The sequence below is a fragment of the Pelecanus crispus genome, chromosome 7 (assembly GCF_030463565.1).
Source record: "Pelecanus crispus isolate bPelCri1 chromosome 7, bPelCri1.pri, whole genome shotgun sequence".
In the NCBI taxonomy this organism is placed as follows: Eukaryota; Metazoa; Chordata; class Aves; order Pelecaniformes; family Pelecanidae; genus Pelecanus; species Pelecanus crispus.
The window spans coordinates 51,004,482-51,026,211 of record NC_134649.1 but is presented as its reverse complement, the minus strand read 5'-3'; the positions used below and the strand labels follow the sequence as shown (position 1 = coordinate 51,026,211).

At 45.8% G+C, this 21,730-nt stretch overlaps 1 protein-coding gene across 1 annotated transcript in view; it reads left to right on the top strand.

Annotated features, from left to right (window-relative positions):
- Positions 1-778: 778 nt before the first annotated feature.
- Positions 779-21,730, top strand: part of RAD18 (RAD18 E3 ubiquitin protein ligase) — a 56,366-nt gene continuing 35,414 nt past the window's right edge. Inside the window, exons 1-6 of the mRNA XM_075714370.1 lie at positions 779-838; positions 1,968-2,049; positions 7,128-7,189; positions 8,658-8,728; positions 17,202-17,557; positions 19,686-19,785. Coding sequence (XP_075570485.1) covers positions 779-838; positions 1,968-2,049; positions 7,128-7,189; positions 8,658-8,728; positions 17,202-17,557; positions 19,686-19,785 — 731 coding nt within the window. The remainder of the gene's footprint in view (positions 839-1,967; positions 2,050-7,127; positions 7,190-8,657; positions 8,729-17,201; positions 17,558-19,685; positions 19,786-21,730) is intronic.

Sequence of the window (21,730 nt, the reverse complement as noted above, 5' to 3'; positions counted from 1 at the left end):
AGCCTGGAGAAGAGGAGGCTGAGGGGAGACCTGATCGCTCTGCAGCTCCTGGCAGGAGGGGGCAGGGAGGGGGTGTTGGGCTCTTCTCCCACGTAGTTAGCGATAGGACGAGAGGAAATGGGCTCAAGCTGCGCCAGGGGAGGTTTAGATGGGATATTGGGAGAAATGTCTTCATGGAAAGAGTGGCCAGGCATTGGAACAGGCTGCCCAGAGAGGTGGGGGAGTCCCCATCCCTGGAGGGGTTCAAAAACGGGCAGAGGTGGCACTTGGGGACATGGTTCAGTGGGCACGGGGGTGTTGGGGTGATGTTGGACTGATGATCTTAGAGGGCCTTTCCAGCCTTAGTGATTTCCAGTTTTACGTTCACTAAAATAATCCAGCCAGCAAGGCAGGAAAGACGAAATCAATCATTACTCTGCCCTGAACGGGTTTAGCGGTGGACATGGCAGTGCAGGCCAATGGCGCGCTTGACTGACAGCTCTTCCCGGCCCAAACGCGCCGCCACCCCACGGTCCCCTCCCTCCCCTCCTCCGGTCCCGCGCACGAGGGGCCGAGGCCGGCGGGCTCCGCCCCGCCCCGCCCCGCTCCGCCCCTCCCCGCCGCGGGCGGGCCCGGCGAGGCCGCCCCGGGCCCGGACTACAGCTCCCGGCAGCCGCGGCGCCGGCGGAAGCGCGGCCCGGTGGCGGCGGCAGGGCTGAGCGCGGGGCATTCGGACGCGCTGGCGGCCGGGCCGGGCCGGGCCGGGCCGGGCGTGAGGCGGGGGCCGGGCCGCGCCGCCATGGCCCTGGCGCTGCCGGTGCCCGAGAAGCCGTGGCCGGCGAGCCTGGCCCCGCTGAAGGTGCGTGAGGCGAGGGGACGGCGGGACGGCGGGATGGCGGCCGGGGAGCCAGCGGGGAGGCCGGGGAGCGGCCCACGGCGTGGCCTGGCCTCTGCCCTGAGAGGCAGGCAGGGCGGGCAGGGCAGGGCGGGCAGGGCGGCGCAGGGAGGGCAGGGCACAGGCAGGCAGGGAGGGCAGGGCACAGGCAGGGCGGGCAGGCAGGGCGGGCAGGGCACAGGCAGGCAGGGCGGGCAGGGCACAGGCAGGCAGGGAGGGCAGGGCACAGGCAGGCAGGGCAGGCAGGGAGGGCAGGGCACAGGCAGGCAGGGTAGGGCGGGCAGGCAGGGCGGGCAGGGCACAGGCAGGGCGGGCAGGCAGGGCGGGCAGGGCACAGGCAGGGAGGGCAGGGCACAGGCAGGCAGGGTAGGGCGGGCAGGCAGGGAGGGCAGGGCACAGGCAGGGAGGGCAGGGCACAGGCGGGCAGGGCACAGGCAGGCAGGGCGGGCAGGGCACAGGCAGGCAGGGAGGGCAGGGCACAGGCAGGCAGGGAGGGCAGGGCACAGGCAGGCAGGGCAGGGCACAGGCAGGCAGGGCAGGGCACAGGCAGGCAGGGCAGGGCGGGCAGGCAGGGCAGGGCACAGGCGGGCAGGGCACAGGCAGGGCAGCAGGCAGGCCGACAGCAGGCAGGGCAGCAGGCAGGGCGCAGGCAGGGCAGGGCGCAGGCAGGGCGGGCAGCGGGCAGGGCAGCGGGCAGGGCACAGGCAGGGCGGCAGGCAGGCAGGGTGGGCGGCGGGCAGCAGGCAGGGTGCAGGCAGGGTGCAGGCAGGGCAGGGCGCAGGCAGGGCGGCAGGCAGGCAGGGTGGGCGGTGGGCAGCAGGCAGGGCACAGGCAGGGTGCAGGCAGGGCAGGGCGCAGGCAGGGCGGGCGGCAGGGTGCAGGCAGGGCAGCGGGCAGGGCGCAGGCAGGGCGACAGGCAGGCAGGGCGCAGGCAGGCAGGGTGGCGGGCAGCAGGCAGGCAGGCAGGGTAGATAAAGGGCTCAGTGTCTCTCCCCGCTCCTCCAGGCCTCGTCGTGCAGGCAGATTTCATTTCATTTCAATTCAATTCAATTCAATTCAATTCAATTTCATTTCTTCATCGTTCCCATTGCAGGCGGTGGATGACTTGCTGCGGTGTGGGATATGCTTCGATTACTTCAGCATCGCGATGATCATCCCACAGTGCTCGCATAACTGTAAGTACGGCAGAGGAGCGCGGGCGCTTCTCGCACTGGAAGTGCTGTGGGTAAATTTCTTGCTCTTGTGGGACTCGTCCCGTCCTACTGCCACGTGTACTAACTTCATGAGTACTAAGTAAGTTCATAAAGGTTGACACAAAACTATTACTGCCTTTTCATTGTAAATCTGTGCCTCCTGTCCTGTAATTAACATTATATTTTATGGATGATCGCTTAATACATCACTATTGACTTGGTGGTTGCAGTTTGAATTTACCTGACTTTTAATAAAAATTGCACAGAAACAGCCATTTTAATAAAAATTGCTCAAGAATAGGAGCCAAGGTAAATGGGGCATTTGTGGCAAGTCAGTAAAGGGGCAGCGACATTGTCCTTCCCTCTATCCTGTGGCTTTATGGAACTTGGAATTAAGGTATTTCATATAAGTGCACCTTCCCATAGATTGCAGGGATTACAGGGGTGGCCCTGATGGGAGTGTGTCTTGTCCCTGTGACTCCATTTAAGCCTGACTTGTCATTCAACTGACAGATTAAGGCAAATGCGTAGGGCCAAAGACACAGTGTGCAGAAATTTTGAGTGAATGGTTTGGTCTTCATACCTCTTTCCCAGGAAACTCAGGACTGGAGAATGACTTTGTGGGCCTTATGGGCTGGCACAATCCTTTCGCACCGTATCTGAGTGACAGACAATTATTGAAAAATGTCCTCATAAACGATTTTCCCCCTTTAGACTTTCAGAGACAAGTAGTAATTTGACCATGTATTATTTACTGGCATGTAGGGCAGAGATTAGTGATCCTTTATTTCCTTTACAAAACATGTAGCTCTTCTACTCATGGCTCAGGCAGCAGGGATGTTCTCCTGTGAGGTATTGCAGAGGGGCTCTTTTGGATGAACGCTGTGAAGCAGCCAGCAACCTTTCCTTGTGCAGATATGGTTGCGCCCTTCTGATCGCAGAAACACATGTCTGGATTAATGCATTTAAATGCCACCTATTCCTACAATTCTTCATTTAAATATCTTTCATAATACAAATAAGCACAAATACAGGCTGGGCAGAGAATGGGTTGAGAGCAGCCCTGAGGAGAAGGACTTGGGGGTTGATGAGAAGCTCAACATGAGCCAGCAATGTGCACTTGCAGCCCAGAAAGCCAGCACCATCCTGGGCTGCATCAAAAGCAGCGTGGCCAGCGAGTCGAGGGAGGGGATTCTGCCCCTCTGCTCTGCTCTGGTGAGACCTCACCTGGAGCCCTGCGTCCAGCTCCGGGGCCCCCAGCATAAGAAGGACATGGAGCTGCTGGAGCGGGTCCAGAGGAGGCCACAAAGATGATCCGAGGGCTGGAGCCCCTCTTCTGTGAAGACAGGCTGAGAGAGTTGGGGTTGTTCAGCCTGGAGAAGGGAAGGCTCCAGGGACACCTTACTGCAGCCGTCCAGTACCCGAAGGGGGCCTGCAGAAAAGCTGGGGAGGGACTTTTTACAACTGCACGTAGTGACAGGACAAGGGACAATGGCTTTAAACTGAAAGAGGGTAGACTGAGATTAGGTGCAAGGAAGAAATTCTTCACTCTGAGGGTGGTGAGGCACTGGAAGAGGTTGCCCAGAGGAGCTGTGTGTGCCCCATCCCTGGCAGTGTTCAAGGCCAGGCTGGATGGGGCTTCGAGCAACCTGGTCTGGTGGAAGGCGTCCCTGCCCATGGCCGGGGGCTGGAGCTAGGTGATCTTCAAGGTCCCTTCCAACCCAAATCATTCTATGAGTCTATGAACATCTTGGGGGTGGAACAAAACTCAAAGCTGTATGGCAGAAAGCATTAAGTGTTATGGGCTAAAATCTTCCATGCTGCTCTGTCTGCCTCGGGCTGGTATCTGCTGGAACATGGTAGCGAAGCACTTTACTGAAAGTCAGGTTAGGGGGAAGCGCGTTGCCTTTTCTCACGCTAAAATAAATGCTTATAATTGTTTTGTTCAGAAACTATAGCACTTCCTTACATGAAGGAGGACATTGTATTTTGGCAATGAAATCCAGTTTAGCTTGGCAAAACTATCACCGTTGAAAACAGTGTATTTATGGTGGGGTGCACTGGAAATTCTCTCAAGTAGCTGGTGTTACAGCCTGCCTGTGACACAGCTGGGTTCACAGGCCCTTAACTTTGAAAAGAATCTGTCTCTCTCCTTTTTTTAATAGATCACATGTTTAATTTTCCTGGCAAATTGCAGCAAGCCTAAGTTTTCTACAGTAAATCAAGATTTCTTGAAATATTTTCTACTTGGTTGTCTTTGTGTAATCTCTTCAGTCCACTGAGAGTGCACAACTGGCGGAAAAAAGCCCTTTGCCATTAATGAGTAATTATTTGCGAATAGATGAAGATGAAATAGAATCATGGAATCATTTAGGTTGGAAAAGACCTTTAGGATCATCAAGTCCAACCATTAACCTAACACTACCAAGTCCACCACTAAACCAGTTAAGGGTAGAATAATAATGAATTTCATCTTTCCTGGCTTGGTGGTTGGATTACTTTTTAATGAAGTAAAACTAGGAATCGTTAAGGTTGGAAAGGACTTCTGAGATCAGCAGTCCAAAAATACATTTGCTTGCAGATTTATTTTCTGTTTCTCTTTTTCTTAATGATCCGTTACAGGGCTTCTAGCCATCTCCCTGATCTGTTTGCACCTATAGCCACTTAAAATTCCTCCCCTGCTCTTGGGTGACTGGTAGCATTCATTAGCTCTCTTGACAGTAGTTGTTTAACTTCCACAGCGCTTCGGATTATATCTTTAGTGACAGAATAGATGTGCCATTCGTATTTCTTTCACATAATAAAAGCGTCTGAAGACGGACGTGCTCCGTAACGTGGACATCTCCCCAGGTGCAGAGTGAATCGTGGCCCTGGGATTTCTTGCACTTTCAGTCCGAGAGGATTGGGTTTGGTTAACTGATACGGCCTGGGCTGGGACGGTTGGATCCGAGTCTGTCCTGGCCCTGGAGAGCCGCAAAGCTGCGGCTGCCTGAGCCCACGTGCCCTGCCTTCCAGGCATGTGCCCGACGCCTCTGCCTCGCGGACTCGGCCGGGTCGTGGCACGGGGTGTTGGAACTGCTGCGCTCCTGGGCAACGCCAGCGGCAGGCGGTGGTTGAGGCTATCTCAGCTCCAGCACCGGGTGGAGCTGGTGCGGGGAGCAGCTGCCAGCCCCGGTGAATCGGCAGCGCGCTGCAGTTGGAGCCTTCATCCCAGGCAGAGCTCGGCGCGAGTGCCGCCGTGCGGCCCTGGCCGGGGGCCGGCGTAGCTCGGCAGGTGGGCAGGGGAACCTGGGTCTGTTGGACTTACTCATGTAGAAACGGCTGTAGCTGCTGCAGGGAGCTCTTTTCGGTCATCCAGGATTTTCCTTTCTTCAAATCTGTATTGAAATTACTACTGTGCTTCCAGCTAAACAGGTTTCAGAATTGCTTGCTCGCTTAAAAGAAACACCTATGGTCTTCGACGTGTGGTATGTAAATTGTGGCGTTACTGACTTCTCTCGTGCCAGGCTTGTTGTATTCCTCCTCCTTCTCACAACCTTGCTACTTCCAGTTTAAACTCAACAGAGATTGTTATTTGCTGGCAGTGACTTGTATACTTCCACCCTGTCATTGTCACTAAGCATCCAGTGATGGTTGTCGGATTAAATTCATACTTTGGGGTTCTCTTCGGTATACTGAAATACAGTGCTGTGGCTGAGTCTATAACTAGTTTGGTAGCTGTGGTTTTACAGGTAGGTTTGGTCTGTTGGTGCAGGTGGAAGTGAACTTCGTGGCACCATTTAATTCGCGGTGTATGTGCCATCTACAGTAGACAGACGTATTTTGTTACCCCAGGAATGGCAGGCTGAGACCTGGGCCGTGGCGGGGCTCTTTCTCCCATAGGAAGAGGAGGCAAGTGGGAAAGAAGGGACTGGGAACAGAGAATTGTGAGGCCGCTGTCTTCTCTGCACATGCCCAGGGCCAGCCCTAGGCACGAATGTTAAGACTAAGAGCTTCTGTCATTTATTTTCCTCGAACATGCTTCCGATACCCTGGTTATGAGCCGTGATGGCTGCAAACGTAGGTCAGTCCCATTGCTTACTGAAGGCGACTGTCGGGGGTTGGCAGGCTAGATCTGTAAGCTGATTCGCATTAATTCAGTTAAAATTTATTTCTTTTTTTTTTTTATGGATTCCTCCACCTACAGCATATCTTACTATATAATGTAATTTTTGAGTATTTGGATGGATTTGCGGTTCTGCGTGTTGAATTAGTGCATTAATGCTCCTGCTGCTTCTCAGGCTCCTTCAGAGGGTCTGAAACGCCTCTGCCGAGGTGGCTGTTGCCAAGTGTGCCGAGCGCCGAGGCTCTGACCAGTAACGCTCTTAGTAAGCGGATGTCTGTTTTGCTGGAGTGATGAAACTTTTTATATCTTGAAGTGGTTATGAAAGCTCATAGATAACTAGAGAAAGTAGAATCATTTCAGCAATTTGCTGTGACAGAATGAAGCTTATGCCATATTTTCACTGAAGAGTCTGCTGAAGCATCCTGTGGTGATGATATGACTTGCTTTTCCGGGGAAACCTTTAAGCTGTCTCTCAGTTAGCGTTCCAATACTGTTTCCCATCCTTTTCAGCCTTTCCCCTCAACAACAGGTTGGTACTGTTTTGGAAAGGGGGAAAAACACCTGGGGAAAAAGAGGGGAGAGAGAGTTTGTCTGGGGCTATGCAGGAAGAGGAAAGTGATCCAACATTAGTCATGTCAAAAAAAAAAAAAGTGGTGGGGGAGTGAGCAGTGCAAATGCACTGATTTAGTGGTGGAAGCAGACTAAGGTTTTCTTGTCTTGCGATAAAGAAACAAAAGTAAACACCTGCTTTTGACGGAGACTAAATGTTGAAAGATCCTTGCATAAAATACGTATTTTTTTTCTGCAATGGTAATCTTAACTCTATGGAAAAATGGTGTATTTTGAGTATCGGTGTATTGTGGAATAGTTTGTGTATATTGTACAAACAGAAAATATACTAGTAAGGATGTTTACTAGAATGCCTGTTTAAAAATTGTGTATTCCCTTTTTCCAGATTGTTCCCTTTGTATACGCAAGTCTTTGTCCTACAAAACTCAGTGTCCAACGTGCTGTGTGGTAAGTGTTTTTCTTTTCCTCAGCTTGCTTTTTGTTTATTTTTTGGCTAATCTTAGGAGCTTTTCTCTTAGGACTGTGTTAAATAATTAATTCTGGTCATATATTACCACCTTTCCTTTTGGTGAGCAGCTCTTTGGGCAATGCTGCTCTGACAAGTGGAATTCTCCCGTTTCAGAGCTACTCTTCTCTCGGCATAGGCAGAAGTAGATGGAGCATCAAACCTGGCTTTTGGCTTACAGCTATGTACGCAATCTGTTGTGAAACATTTAACATTGCCTCCTCATTTGTTAAAATACACCATCATTTAAAACACGCGTGCTGAAATTTAAGCACTTGAATTTTCTGTGATTGAGTGGCCTCACTTCATCTTTCAGTGCATCTTTAGAAGGGTCCACAGACCACATAGACCTAAAACTCACTGACTGCTGTGTAGCCTTTTTGGGGATGAGAGGACTGCATTACGCAGCCAGGAGAGGAGGCGTTTGCCATGAGGATTAGGGTAAATGTGAAAAGCACTAGTGGCGGTTCAGCCTGCTCTCTGGGTGGGTGGTTCTTATGATCTGACTTGAAGGCCTTTTTGGATTAAAGAACACAGAATGCAATTTATTCTAGGCCTTAATCTAACTTTTCATCTTAAGCCAGTTGGGCTCTGTAGAACTAAAAATGGTAGCCTGCCTAAAAACAATGAATGACGCTTCAGGAGTCTGGGCAAAATAGAGGTAATTTTCTTCTGTGTCTCTAAAGCATGAACCAGACTAGACTTTTCAAGACTGGAAAGCAGATCTATTTGTAGCTTTGCCAGTTTTTAAACATTCAAACAAGTGCAGACTACTTGATGTAAAGTTCTGGGGAGTACATTTTACTACCACCTTCTTAAAAATCGCAGGTATTGATACAAGCAAGACTAACAAAAGCTGTGTAAAAAAAGAGCAGCAGAGACAGCCGGAGAGATAAAAATCAGAAATTGTTTAAAAAGAATTAATTGAATGCACAAAGCCATCTCATAATTCATCTTTTCATTCCATAATCACTCAAAAGGTTACCATTTCCCTTCATCAGTTTTCATGCCTTGTTGCTTAAGGTTCTTATCACATTCATGGGATCTTTGGTTTGGTTTTCAAAATAATTAGAACTGGGCTACAATAAAGCATTGTAGGAGACTGGGTACACTGGATTTTGTTGCTTTAGCTTTATGCTTCATTTTTATCTATTACCTATCACTTCCCAGACTTACAGTTCTCAGGCAGTTATTTTAGTTTGGGATATTTTTCAGGAAAAAATGTTTACACTTTATGCATCTGCATTCCACATAGTAATTTAGCGGGGGGTGGTTGAAGCATAGATCCAAGAAACAAATTATTGATCACTTGAACATCTTCTGGGTACTTGTTGTTTTCACTGCATTTGAATGTGTTTTGTTTTGTTTTTTTTTTTTCCCTTCCCTTTTCTTTCTTTCTTTTTTCAATAGGCAGTCTCGGAATCTGACCTGAAAAATAACCGGACATTAGATGAACTAGTAAAGAGCTTTAATTCTGCAAGGTATACTGTAATTTTATTAATACAACGTCTGGTTTGGCAGCTGGAAAGGCAGGTGTGACTGTGACCAGGAGTCGTTGTAGAGGAGCTGCGCGAGGACTGAGCGAAAAAACTGCGGTGTGACAGAAACGTTGTCAAAGATGGATGTTTACACTTTTGGAAAAATCCTACAGAGTTCTGGCTGCAGGTTGCTGACCAGTTAGGTGATGTGTTGGGGTCGTGTAAGCTTATTTTGGTTTTGCTTCTGGTTAGCTGCTGTGTAAGTTACAGGCTCTTCCAGCACGTAGGAAGTCAAGCAGATGTGTCAGGATTCTACGGGGAAAATAATGGTAATAAAGACTTTCTTCTAAGACCCTTCCTATTTCCCCTTCAGGGAAATTCTGAACAGAAAGATTTTGTCCAATGGTAACGGTCAACTTGCAAGAGAATTTTCTTTGTGAAGTCATTGGATGGGAAAAATGTAGGTATTGAGGGACCACAAATGAGTCTTCCTGGATAAGAAAAGGAATGGAGTATTATGCTTTCACCTGGATTTCTTATCTGCTTTTCTGTTTGTTTTTAATTCATTTTTCATCTCCTTATCCCTTTGGAAGACAGGAACAACAAAATAAGCATGACTTGGTAAATGCCTACCACTGTAGATATATGAGATTTCTTGTATTATTGTCTCTGTTTTCTTTTGGTTAGAAGCAGCTCTGTGACTGCTAGGTATTTTGTAGGTGTTCCTTTGTCTGTGGGAGACAAATACACTATCATCTTTTTCTTTGAAATCAACTTGGAGCTTGAAGTCAATGAGATTCTTGGCTTCATAAGTGATAGGAAACATAGTTCAGTTTATTGCTTTGTTTCTTGAGAGTTTCTCTGTGATGAAAATCTGATCTTCTGTATGACCACTATGAGATTGAATTGATTTTATTTGAAGAATTGAAATTCTACAGCTCCATTATTTTAGCTTGAACTCTGTCTTCGGTGTTTCCTAGTGATAAATGGATTACACTTTTTTTTTTTTTTTTTGGTAACGTCTACTTCTGTAGGGAACAAGTAGTGCTGGCTTGGATCCATTATGATATTGACTCTTAAACGTTAATTTTTTTGGACTGCTTTAATGGATCAGTATAAATCTTAGCAGTCGGAGTAGTTTAATAACCTTTCCTTTTGCGACTTGCGGTTCAGTCCATTTCCCAACATAAGGGTAGATCGGTAAGGTGAAAGTTGTAGCGTCCTGCTCTGCACCGGCTGGGGTGAGGCGAGGGAGCGCCAGTGCAGGCTTCTTTCCGGGTCTTGGTAAGGAAGGCCCAGCAGCAAATGGCTTACTAAGATAGCTGCTTTAATAAGACAGACTCCTAAGAGGAATATAGATAGCGAGTAGATCTTGCGGCATTTGAGACGCTGGGCACGCCGTGTCCGTGGGATTGCGTTTACTCTGCAGATGGTCCTGAGTTCGAGGGGAGCCGTGCTTGCCTGGAGAGCTTATGTGACATGCGTATCATTAAAGCGTAAGAGCACTGTTGGTTTCTGCCCTAGCGATGTCGGTACGGGACAAGTCTTGCGTCCCCTCCCCTCCTTCCCCATCTGCTTTGTGTTCTTTTGGCCTTCCCCAAAACAAATCCAAAGTCCAGGGGCTGTTTTTTTGGAACCTGCTAAGCTTGAGTCCATCCGGACTTGACTTTGAGCCTCAGGTAGTTTAGCGTTTATGAAAATCAGGCCTTAAATCTTTTCACTATTTCACAAAATTCAAACGCACTTCTTAAGTCAGGCCTGCAGGGAAAGAAAATGTTAATGTTGGTAGTACTTAGCCAAGAGACAGCTGTGCGCCAGGGTCAGCGTGTGCATGGAATGGAAATCATTTTAAGTAGATCTCAGTGCTGATCCCATTTCTGCTTCTGCTCAACATTTGGCTTGTGCACGAATGTGTGCACAATTCGAGCCTTCACGATCATTTGTGCCCAGTGAGGGTTGTCTTGGGAGTCCCGCGTCGTCCCTGTAGAAGTGGTGGACTCCGATGTTTCCCAGTAAAAGTGAAGGTGTTGTGTTGCTCGTTAGGGCCCGTTAACGTCGTGTCCTGTGTGAACGGGTGGAGGAGCAGTTCTGAACAGGCTGTAGTAGGTCTGAGCTGGCATTGCCCGCCCTTGCGTTCAGACGCACACCAAGATCCAGAGCAGTGGTGGCGTTAAGGGAGCGCGTTGCTCTGATGAGTTACGTCCGTAGGCTCCTGTCAGGGTGCGAGCAAGCTTTGCTCAGCTTGCTCTGCTGCTTGTGCTGGGCTTTGCAGGCAGAATTGATCGCTGCCACTGGCTCAGGAGAGCAGCGCAGGGAGTGCTGCTTGTGCCGTCTTTCCTTTATGAACAACGCTTTTATCAGCTGCGGTGAGGCCAGTGTCTTCAAAAATAATAAGTGTAAAGTTTTGGGGTTGTTTTGAAATTAATTTCATTGTCCTCTAATAAAAGAGGTTATTTTGATGAAAGTTGTCAGTTTCTGCATCACCTAGTTAGAAAATTTAGCGATAGAAATCAGAATAATACTTGCATAAGTAGAAAACTAGTCGTTGCTGAAAATGAGCTGTGCTTTTTTTCATACATAGGGAAGAAAAATATGTTTTTACTTTCAAGTTTCTATCTTAGTTTCCTGATCAGGGTTACTTGACAGCTAGTGAGTCAGAGCAATACACGCATCCGCTCTGAGTGCTCGAGTGAGCAGGTACTGTCATTTTTAATACACTGACTAAACTTCTAGGAGGGCTGCAGAAGGAATTTCAAGGAGGGAAACTGTCCTTTAAGCACAGTTAGGACTGTCCTGTGTGAGCTGTTCCTGGGAAGATTCACAACCCCATCTCTTCCCCCGAATTTATGTGGAAGCACTCGATTCCCACCTGCTTTCTCTGCTTCAATAGGTGCTTCGGCAAGGGAGAAGTAAAAGGACTATGAAATGGGAACCGGGATCTTGATGAAGGAGGACGGGGAAATTTTTTTTGCAGGTCTTGCAGATCTGAAGAAAAAAAAATTTCACAGGATGTTTATACTGTTATTAAAGCATGCCTGGCAGAGAGAGTATGCTGTATACAGCGTGTTAAGATGACTGCCCATTTTTAGTTAAACTAAAAGCAGTGTAACTCCCTGTCCTAACCGAGGCAGCGATGAAAGAAGCTGGGTCTCAGAAGAGGATGTGGGTAGCGGTTATAGCAGTGCAGCTGACATCTTGTTGATTCATCTTGCAGCCTTTGAAGGGTGCCTGTGCTCTGCAACTGAGGTTTGTCAGCTGTGACGCGCTTACTGCTTTTGTGCCAGGAAGGTAAAATTGTATCTGCTAAAACCTCTCAGAGGTGATAGTAGTGTGTGTTAAATTCTTAGGAGCATACAGTAGACAATGTTGGAAACTGCATGCAGAACGCAGAGCTTTTGCAAAATGGTGTTGTCCTGAGGCTTACCAGTAGAATCAGTTTCTAGGTGAGCCGGACAGTCTGGTGATGGTGGAGGGTGGGCTTCTCCATTAACTGCATGCTTTCTCTTGACTCTGCCGTCCGTCTCTGAATGACGGATGAACCTTCCACTCGAGTCACGCTTGTCTGAATCGCTCCAATAACAACTGTCAGAATTCCTTTGAATATTGAGAAATTTGAGTAATTCACTCTGGCAGTGAGGGAGGGGACTGGCAGTTGATAAAGGTACTGATGGATTGCCCAGGGCTGTGCGAGGGGTGCCTGCGGTGCTCCCGCTCTTCCGTCCCTGGGGCGCCCGGCTTTGGGGCTCCCGGGTTTGGGGTGCCGGTCCCGCAGGGCCACTAGATGTCATAGCAAAGCCGCTCAATGGGCCCAAAATACCGCACTCTGGGATGTCCTGGTTCAGCCCCAGGCAGCAGCTCAGCACCACGCAGCCATCGCTCACTGCCCCTGCCCCCATGGGATGGGGGAGAGAATCGGAGGGGTGAGAGTGAGAAACACTCCTGGGCTGAGATAAGAACAGGTTAATCATTGAAATAAGGTAAAATGATAATAATATAATAATGATAATAATAATAACAATATCCAAAGCAAGTGCTGCCCAATGCAATTGCTCACCACCCGCCGACCGATGCCCAGCCAGTTCCCAGCAGCGATCGCTGCTCCCCGGCCAACCCCCCCAGTTTCCATACTGCCCATGACACCGTATGGTATGGAATGGCCCTTGGGGCAGTTGGGATCAACTCTCCTGGCTGTGCCCCCTCCCAGCTCCTTGTGCCCCTGGCAGAGCATGGGAAGCTGAAAAGTCCTTGCCTGGCATAAGCAGTGCTGAGCAACAACTAAACCATCAGCGTGTTATCAGCATTCTTCTCCTGCTAAATCCAAACCACAGCACTGTGCCTGCTACTGGGAAGAAAATGAACTCTATCCCAGCCGGAACCAGGACATGAGAAAAGCCAGTCTGGGACTTTTCTTCCCTCTTTTGAATTTAGTACTAGCATTTTCTGTATTTTCCCCCCCCAAAAAAAAAAAAAAAGGCATACAGAGATTTCATGTGTGTTTTGGCAAACAAATTTTCATATTCTCGTCCTAGTGTCCTTTCCATGGATTCTGTGCCAAAATTGGATCCCTTTGGAAAGTCTATTCATAAGTCTTTACCCTTCAATATGAGAAAAAAACTGTATGATTATTTATAGACCAATGGTATAATTAAAGCAACCCTTATTATCAACTGATTGTGAGGATATGTTTTAGTTTTTGTATTGTTTTTCCAGTTTCTCTCTGTTTTATACCGGACCATATTTTATTGAGACAACTGTTATTACAGAATCTGAAACTGCTGTTCAGAAGATTTCTCTATTTTGGCTGCCTTCATGCAAATATTAACAAGTTGCATTTGAAATGAGATGGTCTTTTATTTGGGTAGTCTGCCTTGTCAGCTCTGGAGCAGCTCTCTTGAGTTCAGAAGCCCATCCTTTCGTACAGGACTCATTGCAAAAATGCCGAGCGTTGCGCTCTGAGCCTTTTGCTGTGTGTCTGCCGTCTGCTTGTGCTGGCCACGGAGCAGCCTTCCTCCCTCCAGCTCCACCATCAGCGCGCATCGGAACTGCGCAGCTGCCCCCTGCTTGGCGTTGCGGTCCGTCGCGGGTCCAGCCCCACCTCCAAAGGCGCGTTTTGGCCTGGCAGCCTTCCGCAGCGACTAATCAGACTACGGAAGTCTCTGCTTTGGAGAATTCGAGGTGCTATAAGCTGTACTATTGTGATACCTCCCGAGAAAGAAATGCTGAGAAAAAGATACACGGATCACTCTTAAGTCTGGTGAAAAGATAAACTGATGTGACGTTTGACTTTTAGGAGTGTTGTCAACTAGTGTGAACACATTGGGAAATCCATTTTAGCTAGTGAATACATGTTGTGGAAAAATAAACAGACATAACTGGTGGTTACAAATAGTAGAATGTGTTACTTTGACAAGAGGAGGAGCTCTCAAAAGCAATGGAAAATACACTGAAAAGATGAGGGACATTAGTTGCGTTCTCTAGATGAAGATAATGAATATAGGCAACTGCCTAATAGTTCAGATATTTTTGCCTTTTGGGGCTGTATTGTTCTTTATTTTATTGGAAAACTACACTGTGATATGATGCCAAATGATTGCATTTACGGACCTGTTTTGCGTTTTCTGAGCCATGTAGAATTTAGCTTGCTGTAGCATCGGATGCTGGGCTTTTGTGTAAAAATGGTTGCTTAACAACCAAAAGAATAATATGAAAAGACTGTGTGTTGACTTTGATTAGCTACTTTAATGGCAGGCTGCCTGTTTGAAAACCTGGGGGAGCCTGAACAAATAGACACTTTTTTAGGTAACCCAAAGATAAATTCCCTGTTCAAAAAGGGGAAAAAAAAAAAAAGTACATCTTTGGTCAAACACCCAGCTGCATCCTTTTCAGGATTAAATTTTGCTGAAGTGTATTAGGAATAAAAGGCAACTAATTTGTTTGCTTTTGAACCTGACTGTAGAATATAACCATCTGTGATGTGACAGGTCTTCTGAGGCTGCAGTTCATAACGTTTAAGTTGAAGAGTACTGTGCATTTATCTGCAGTAAAATGAGAACTTTGCCAATTATGTTGCCATGTTGAGCAGAGCACGCTGTCAGACCTTTCTGGTGCTTGTGGATGAAATACACTCCGTGCAAACAGCAGGTGGGAAGCAGGAGCGGGACCGGGCTGCGTGAAGGCACGCTGTTTATGTTCCCATTAACCAGCTCCCGAGTTCCCTGTGAAGTTGATCCTACGCCAACGGTAGCTACATCACTGTGTGTCTGTGTCGGCTGGGGAATTAACCTCCTTAAAAACTTCCAGTCCATATCTAGGCATAAGCAGACAGAAAAACATAGTTTTGCTGCCACACTTAATTGCACTTGTTTGCACTGCGGAAAGTTAGAGTGTCTTGGGACAGATGTGAATTGCCACTGACAGATGTGGTCATTACATCCAGTAATCCAGGAAACTTAAACTCCAAATCGGGCTGCTGAATCTGGCTGGAATATAACCAGTGCAGAGCATTCGGTGTGCTGAGCTGGTTGTTCCGCAGGAGCCTAACTTAAACTAGTATAACTGTGGGGTCACCTGGTGATTTACGTATCTTTTAAAAACAAGTTGATATATACAGACAGTTCTTAATTAGTTGTCCTTCTCAGACATGAAAAATCTTTATCTTAAAAGACTGAAAAAGTTTTCCAGGTAGTGAAACAGTGACTGTCTTCAGCGCAGCACGGATTGGGGCGGTGGAGGCACAGGGGCTCGTGGGGTATACCGTGCCTTTTGGTGTAGGGGCTCTTAGACTCCTCACCATCCTCAAAAGCTATCCCGCTCCCATCCTTCCCTCTTGTATTATCCTGCTATAAAGAGAAGTGAAGGGGAGATCCTCCCTACCCCACTTAGCAAGTGGGGACAGAGTATCTCTAAGCTCAATCCATCTCCTCCATTCGTTGTTAGAGAGATGCTTCACCTCCTTTAAGATTTTCCATTTTTTGTAAGCTGTCCCAGTTTGTCAGAGCTTGCAGATGGTGAAACTTCTTTTGTAATTGCCTTTTTTTGGGTAGGACTTCTGAGGATGCAGCAGGCTGGGGCCTGGCAGGTGGTGGTTGTGAGAATGGCAGCAAGTCAGGGAGGAAGCAAATGAACACCTGGGCAGCTGTGCAGGCTTTGCACTCTTGGAGAGCTCAAGTGAGTGGTGTGCAGGTTGCCAAGGGATGATGGAGCAGTGCATTAAAGAGGAATGGGTTAATGGCTGCATGTGTACTTCTGCTGGGCGCTTTTGGCTGGATGATACCAACTTTGTTGTGACCTTCAGGATGCGAAGGGCTCTTCTCAAAGTAGTGGCGGGTAAGAGTGGGGCGTGGTTTGTCCATCGTTGGCGTTAGTTGGGAAACCCATCCCTCCACCTGTGATGATACAGGAGTGAAAGGGAACCACGAGGGACGTGGGCAGTCTGCGCAGCTGCATTGCTATGCCAAGAACGCAGTCTCTGGCTTAATTTATCTTAGATCGATCTGTATAAAATACATGGTAAAATAAACAGGATTCTGCAAAAACACCTGGGATGGGGGTAGGAATAAAACATGTCTTTTAAGATTGTTTGCAATTGCCTGAGTTACAACAACTGTAACTTTGGGGCTTTTTGCTTTGAGGTAATATGAAGAATTATAATGAGACAGACAGGAGAGCGAGCCTTCTGCCTCTTCTGCGTTCCTACTGATAAATTACAAGTTCATTTCTTTGAAAAGAGACTTCTATTTAACGCGCAGCTTGACATTTGCTAGCCCTGAGGAAGGTTGGGAGTGCAGGTGGGGGGTAAAGCACGCGTGGATGGGTGGTGAGCATTCTGGTGGAGATTGAAGTGGGCTGTTCTCGAGGGCAGCTGTGTTTTTCCCTTATTTTATATGAGAAAAGAACCGAGGGTTTGTGCTCTTCAGCTGATCATCGATGAAACATGCCAGCAGTGGTTTGCGTTAGCTGACGCTACATCTCAAGAGCTGACAAGCATGCAGTTATCTCTTGGTGGGGTTCTGTTCAGCTGGGCGGGCCGTGAGCAGCTGTGCTGAGACCCACAGCAAGGAGGGACAGAAGGAATACGGCAGTGCTTTCTGCTAAGCTCTTTGGTCTCGGGAGCCTCTGCCACAGGTGGTACAGTGCTTGAAGTGGTCATCTACCATCTTCAAGTAAGGGGGAAAACTTTTTGTTCTTTACTGTGTTCCATGTAATGTTTTGAGAGGCATTTTACTACATTTGCAAAATATAATTTGTTTTGTTTGCAAATCAGGAAGATAATTCTTTGATTCTGTAGAGCATGGAGAGGCTCAGCTGGCGTGCTCCTGGTTTGTGTGGGCTAGCCAATTCCCAAGTGCTGCAAGGGGGAGGGAGGAAGGAATGGAGGAAAAGCTCCATCTGTTTTCATTCTGTTTTTTTTTCCTCAAAGAAAAAGCTAATACTGGTCAGTGTAGCTAACTGCATGTTGTCTTCTGGATGCTTCTAGAGAACAGCTGTTCCGGTTGGTCTTGGATGCTCCACTGACTTCATCTCCGTTGGCCTGTAGCAGGTATTCAGCCACCAAAAGCCATGTTAGGAGTTCTGTTTCTTGGCCAGTTTTAAAAGAAGAGGTGCCAGTGATGGACAGTTTCTTGAGAAAGGAAAAAGTTTGCACCTCGACAAAGGCAGACGGCCTGGCAGGAACAGAGCAGAAGATTTTCAAAACTGAGGAACACCATAACCTTTACAGCAGTTCTGCAGAGGTTGATGGTAAAGACAATGAAGTGGGATCACAAGGGAGTCCTGAGTGCACCAGAAATCATGAAAAGCCTTCTACATCTGTGGGAAAAGTAGTCAAGAAAGGTGAGATGCTAAATTTTTGTTTTCTAAATAACTGTTTTCTTCCCCAAGTCCAAGTGGTTGCGGTTGGCTGTATGCATTACAGCACCTTCAGTACCTGGCATTCATCTCATTTCTTGGCATTGTTCTGATGGCACTGGCACGTTCAGATGCTTCCCGTTGAACTGGCCTGTGCTTCATTCAGATTACCGCTTATGTGGGACAGCTCTGCTACAAGCATAGTCTTGATGAGGAAGTTTGGGCTGATGCCAAGTAATTAAATGAAGTTCAACCCTTACAGATTCCTTTGCTTTGAATAACAGCTCTAAAAAAACAATAGTTGCAAACCCGTAAAAAATGAAGTAATTTCCTCTACTCCTTCCCCTTAAGGACTAGACAGACAACGTTGACATTCATTCTGCTCTGGTATCCTTAAGTAATCAGAAGCAAGGTATTTTATAATGTGTTTGTTATTTGAGGGGTGCACCCACAATCAAAATGATTGTGGTTTCAGTTTTGTTAATATTCCTATTCATACACTCTCCAGAAGAAAGTAATCAGCTTTATTTTTCTGTAATTCTACAGTGTTAAGATTCATTTATTTTGAAGCATGAAAATGCCCATTTATACTAATCAACTACAATAAAATGAGAGAGTCCTCTTAGTTTTGACATCATGGCAACCATCCTATTGACCCAATTAAAAGCCTAAATTAAAATAAAAGACCATGTAGAAGTACAACACGGACTCTTAGTACTTCATATTTATCTGTTCTTTTGTTTAACAATTTATTCAGCTGGAACTCTGAAGTTCATATTTATTCATTAGCTGGGTAAATACTGCTTAAAGATGTAATACAGCCAGACAAGCAGCCATATGAAAATGGCATCAACTCAGCCAGAAGTTATGCTTCCTAGTTTTATGCATCAGACTTGCTTGTGTTAGCAATTTAAAACTCTCATGAAATTTTACTGCTCATTTATTCTCGAGCAACTGAAATTTCCACTTGCTTACCATTTTATGACCTTATTAAATCCTCAAGCATGCATTACATTGAAATTATTTCCACAAATGTTGGTCAAACAATATAAATGAAAGACTTGAAATGAGGCAATGCTGCAGTGGTTTTAATAAGTATTATTTGTTCCTGTGTTAAGAATTGAAGTGTTAACTTCAAATACAATAATAGACTACTCGGAACTATTGTGTTGTTACTGTCCCAACTTTTTTTTTTTTTTTAACCTTTGACTGGAATATGATGTCATGGGAGTCAGGAATTGCAAAGTGGTGTTACCAGATAACTCTCTCAATTCCCACAACATTTCGCAGCGTTTTTTGTAGGTTGTTTTTTGTTTTGTCTTTTAAATCAAAACCGACTTCCTTCACACTAATACAGAGGATGTCAGTTAAAGAATCTCCTTCTCATGCTGTTCATTTAAAGTTAGCCTTTTGTTTTTGACATAATGTGATTGCTAAAGACATGTTTTAAGTCTGTGTTTTTTGACAGTCTTTCCAGGCAATGTTTATAGGTGCTTCTTGAAGATATGATGCAAGAAGAGTTCTGAGTTGGGTGGGACCATGGTATGGGCGTTTGTGAGCCCACGTCACAAAATCTAGTTATCTGTACTAAGAAATGAGCATGAGGCATGGTCGGATCATAGGATTCCTGTGAGGCTGAGTTAACTCGTGTATTGACAGTCCTGTTGAGAGCCATAGACTGGGAACACTATGTTAAGAGGAATAAAGTTTGTGCTATACTGTTTTATCAAAATGAAGCAGCTTCCTGTATTTAGGAGTGAAATACTGCAAAAGTGAAAGACATTAGCACAGAAATATGCTTATGTTTATCTTGGCTGCTAGGTTTCCGCATAGTATGTATGTTATTCTATATTTTTTGTAGCGCTTTCATTCCATCTGACTGCAGGGAAGATGAGAGTCATTCTGATATTACATAGAGAGGGAAATAAGTGTTCTGGAAGGAAAATGAGAGCCAAAAATGACGATTCTGGATAGACATGCCAGATGTTTTAAAACAAGAAATCTGGAATTCTGGATTTTCATTTTCTTCAATCAGCAATTAGTGTTTCAGATGAAAACATCTGCTCTTTGCTGTACTATGCATGCTAGTAAATTCCTTCTCCCTTGCTTTCAGTGGATTGTCCTGTTTGTGAGGTTGCTATTCCAGAGCAATATATAAACAAACATCTGGATAGCTGCTTGACAAGAGAAGAGAAGAAGGACAGCCTCAGAAGGTAAGAAGCAACTTTAAGGACTTTTATATGCATTTAGCCATTTTTTCTGCACTGCTGAGATAAGAAATATTAGCTGATAGGTTATAATGCAGTTGATTGTGTTTGTTTCTTGGTTACCTGCTGTATCGCTCACTCTAAAATCACTGTACAGATATGATAGTGGTGATTTTCCCCTCTCAAGAAAGTATGTGGGTTGCAAGCAGAATTAGTTCTTGGCTTTTAGTAGCAAGAAGACACTGGACAGTGTTTTAAGGAATTCAACACAGGGAGTGAAACTTGGTCTGTACATTATTCTCGTCACATTCCTGCTCACTAGCATTAAAATTCTATTCAGATAACACTTATTCCCATTTTTCACTTGATGAATGAATTGCTTTCCCCAGTTCAGGTGGGCCAAAAGACAACTGCTTCACTAGCTGTCAAGTTAAAAAATAAAAATTGCACCTTACTCTGCTCACTGTGGTTCTTTTAAAGTTGCCCCAGTCAAGGTTGGTTTTTTTAAGGTCTCAATTTCCATAAGATTAACGCATGCCTTTGACGTTATGCCTCCGCCCTAGAATTTGTCACGGTTGCCACATTCACATCAGAAGTGTAGATTTTGGGTTGTTTTACTGACTAGCATAAATTTAGGCCATTACTATTTCTAACTGATCAGACTTAAAAACTTCTAGGGGACTTTTAGTGCGTGCGGTTTTACTGCATGCTTGTATTTCAAATTCCTCTGAACCTTGAATTAGAAAGTAATTTTATGTTAAAGCTCTTATTTTGCCCAGTCATGCTTCGAATGCAATCTATAAGCTAAAGGACTTTGAAGATGAATATATGGTAAATTAATATTGAAATCTGATGTTACATTTTAATTTTCATTTGGAATGTTTTTAGTGTTTTCTCTGTTCTTAATGAATGGAAATAAAAGCCGGATCTTTCTTTGGTGTCAAGCCGATGTCCCTAGCAAGATTCTAAACTTTGCTTATTTTATCTAGACTGCTTGGATCTTAAGAAAGTACCATGCACGATATTTCTCCTTAGGGACTGGCTATTGTGTATTAAATGCTGGCTTTTGGCAATGTATTTATTTTATGGCAGTGTTGTTTGGGTTTCAGTAACAGCACATCTCTAGTTCTTCTCTGAGAAATTTTAGCTCTGTTTATTCTCAAATTAGGAGCACATGGCATGCTATGTTAACAGTTGAGCAGTATTTCAGCGGAACTGATAATTTAGTCCCCAAAACCTGCACAGGAGTAATTACAACAGGTAAGTGTACGTTCACAAAGAACACTGCATTTCGCAAGGATGGGAAAAAAACCCCACCAACGTTAAGATTCAGAACTGTTGTGAGCTGTTTCGTGTAGCTGCTTGCAAAGCTGTCATCGCTTTTCTAGGTCATGATACAAAGCTCTTTCAGGGCTTTCAAAAGATTTAATTATTCAATAAAATTTTTTATATTGCCCAAAAGAATCTGAAAAGTGTGTTGTGGTAATGCATCTTTTTTTGCCAGCTATGCTCAGGGGCTATATGAGAGTAAATGACTGAATGACAATTTTTGTGTAAGCCTTTTTTTTTTTTTTAAACTTTGAAGTTTATTTTCAACGTGCTAAATTGAAAGTGCTGAATACATTTTTCAAACAAATCTCTTGCTTTCGCAAAGGGAAGCTGTTAACGTTTCTGTAATTCAGAGCAGTGCAGCTGAACTTTGTTTTGCTGCAGGAAGAAAAGTGTCTCTAACTAAATGCTGTTCTTCTCTAACTAATAAATTATTTAAGTTGAAGAAGAGTGAGGCAGTAGATGGATTTCAGTACCTTTGTTGGTTAGTTTGAGTATTTCACCAGGAGGTGGAGGGAAGACTGAGCTAATTTGTGCAGAAGGAAACTGTTCTGACAATTTTGGATGACAAAAGTTGCAGTAGGACTTGGATCTTCTATGGTAGTTTCCTGTAATTAAGATG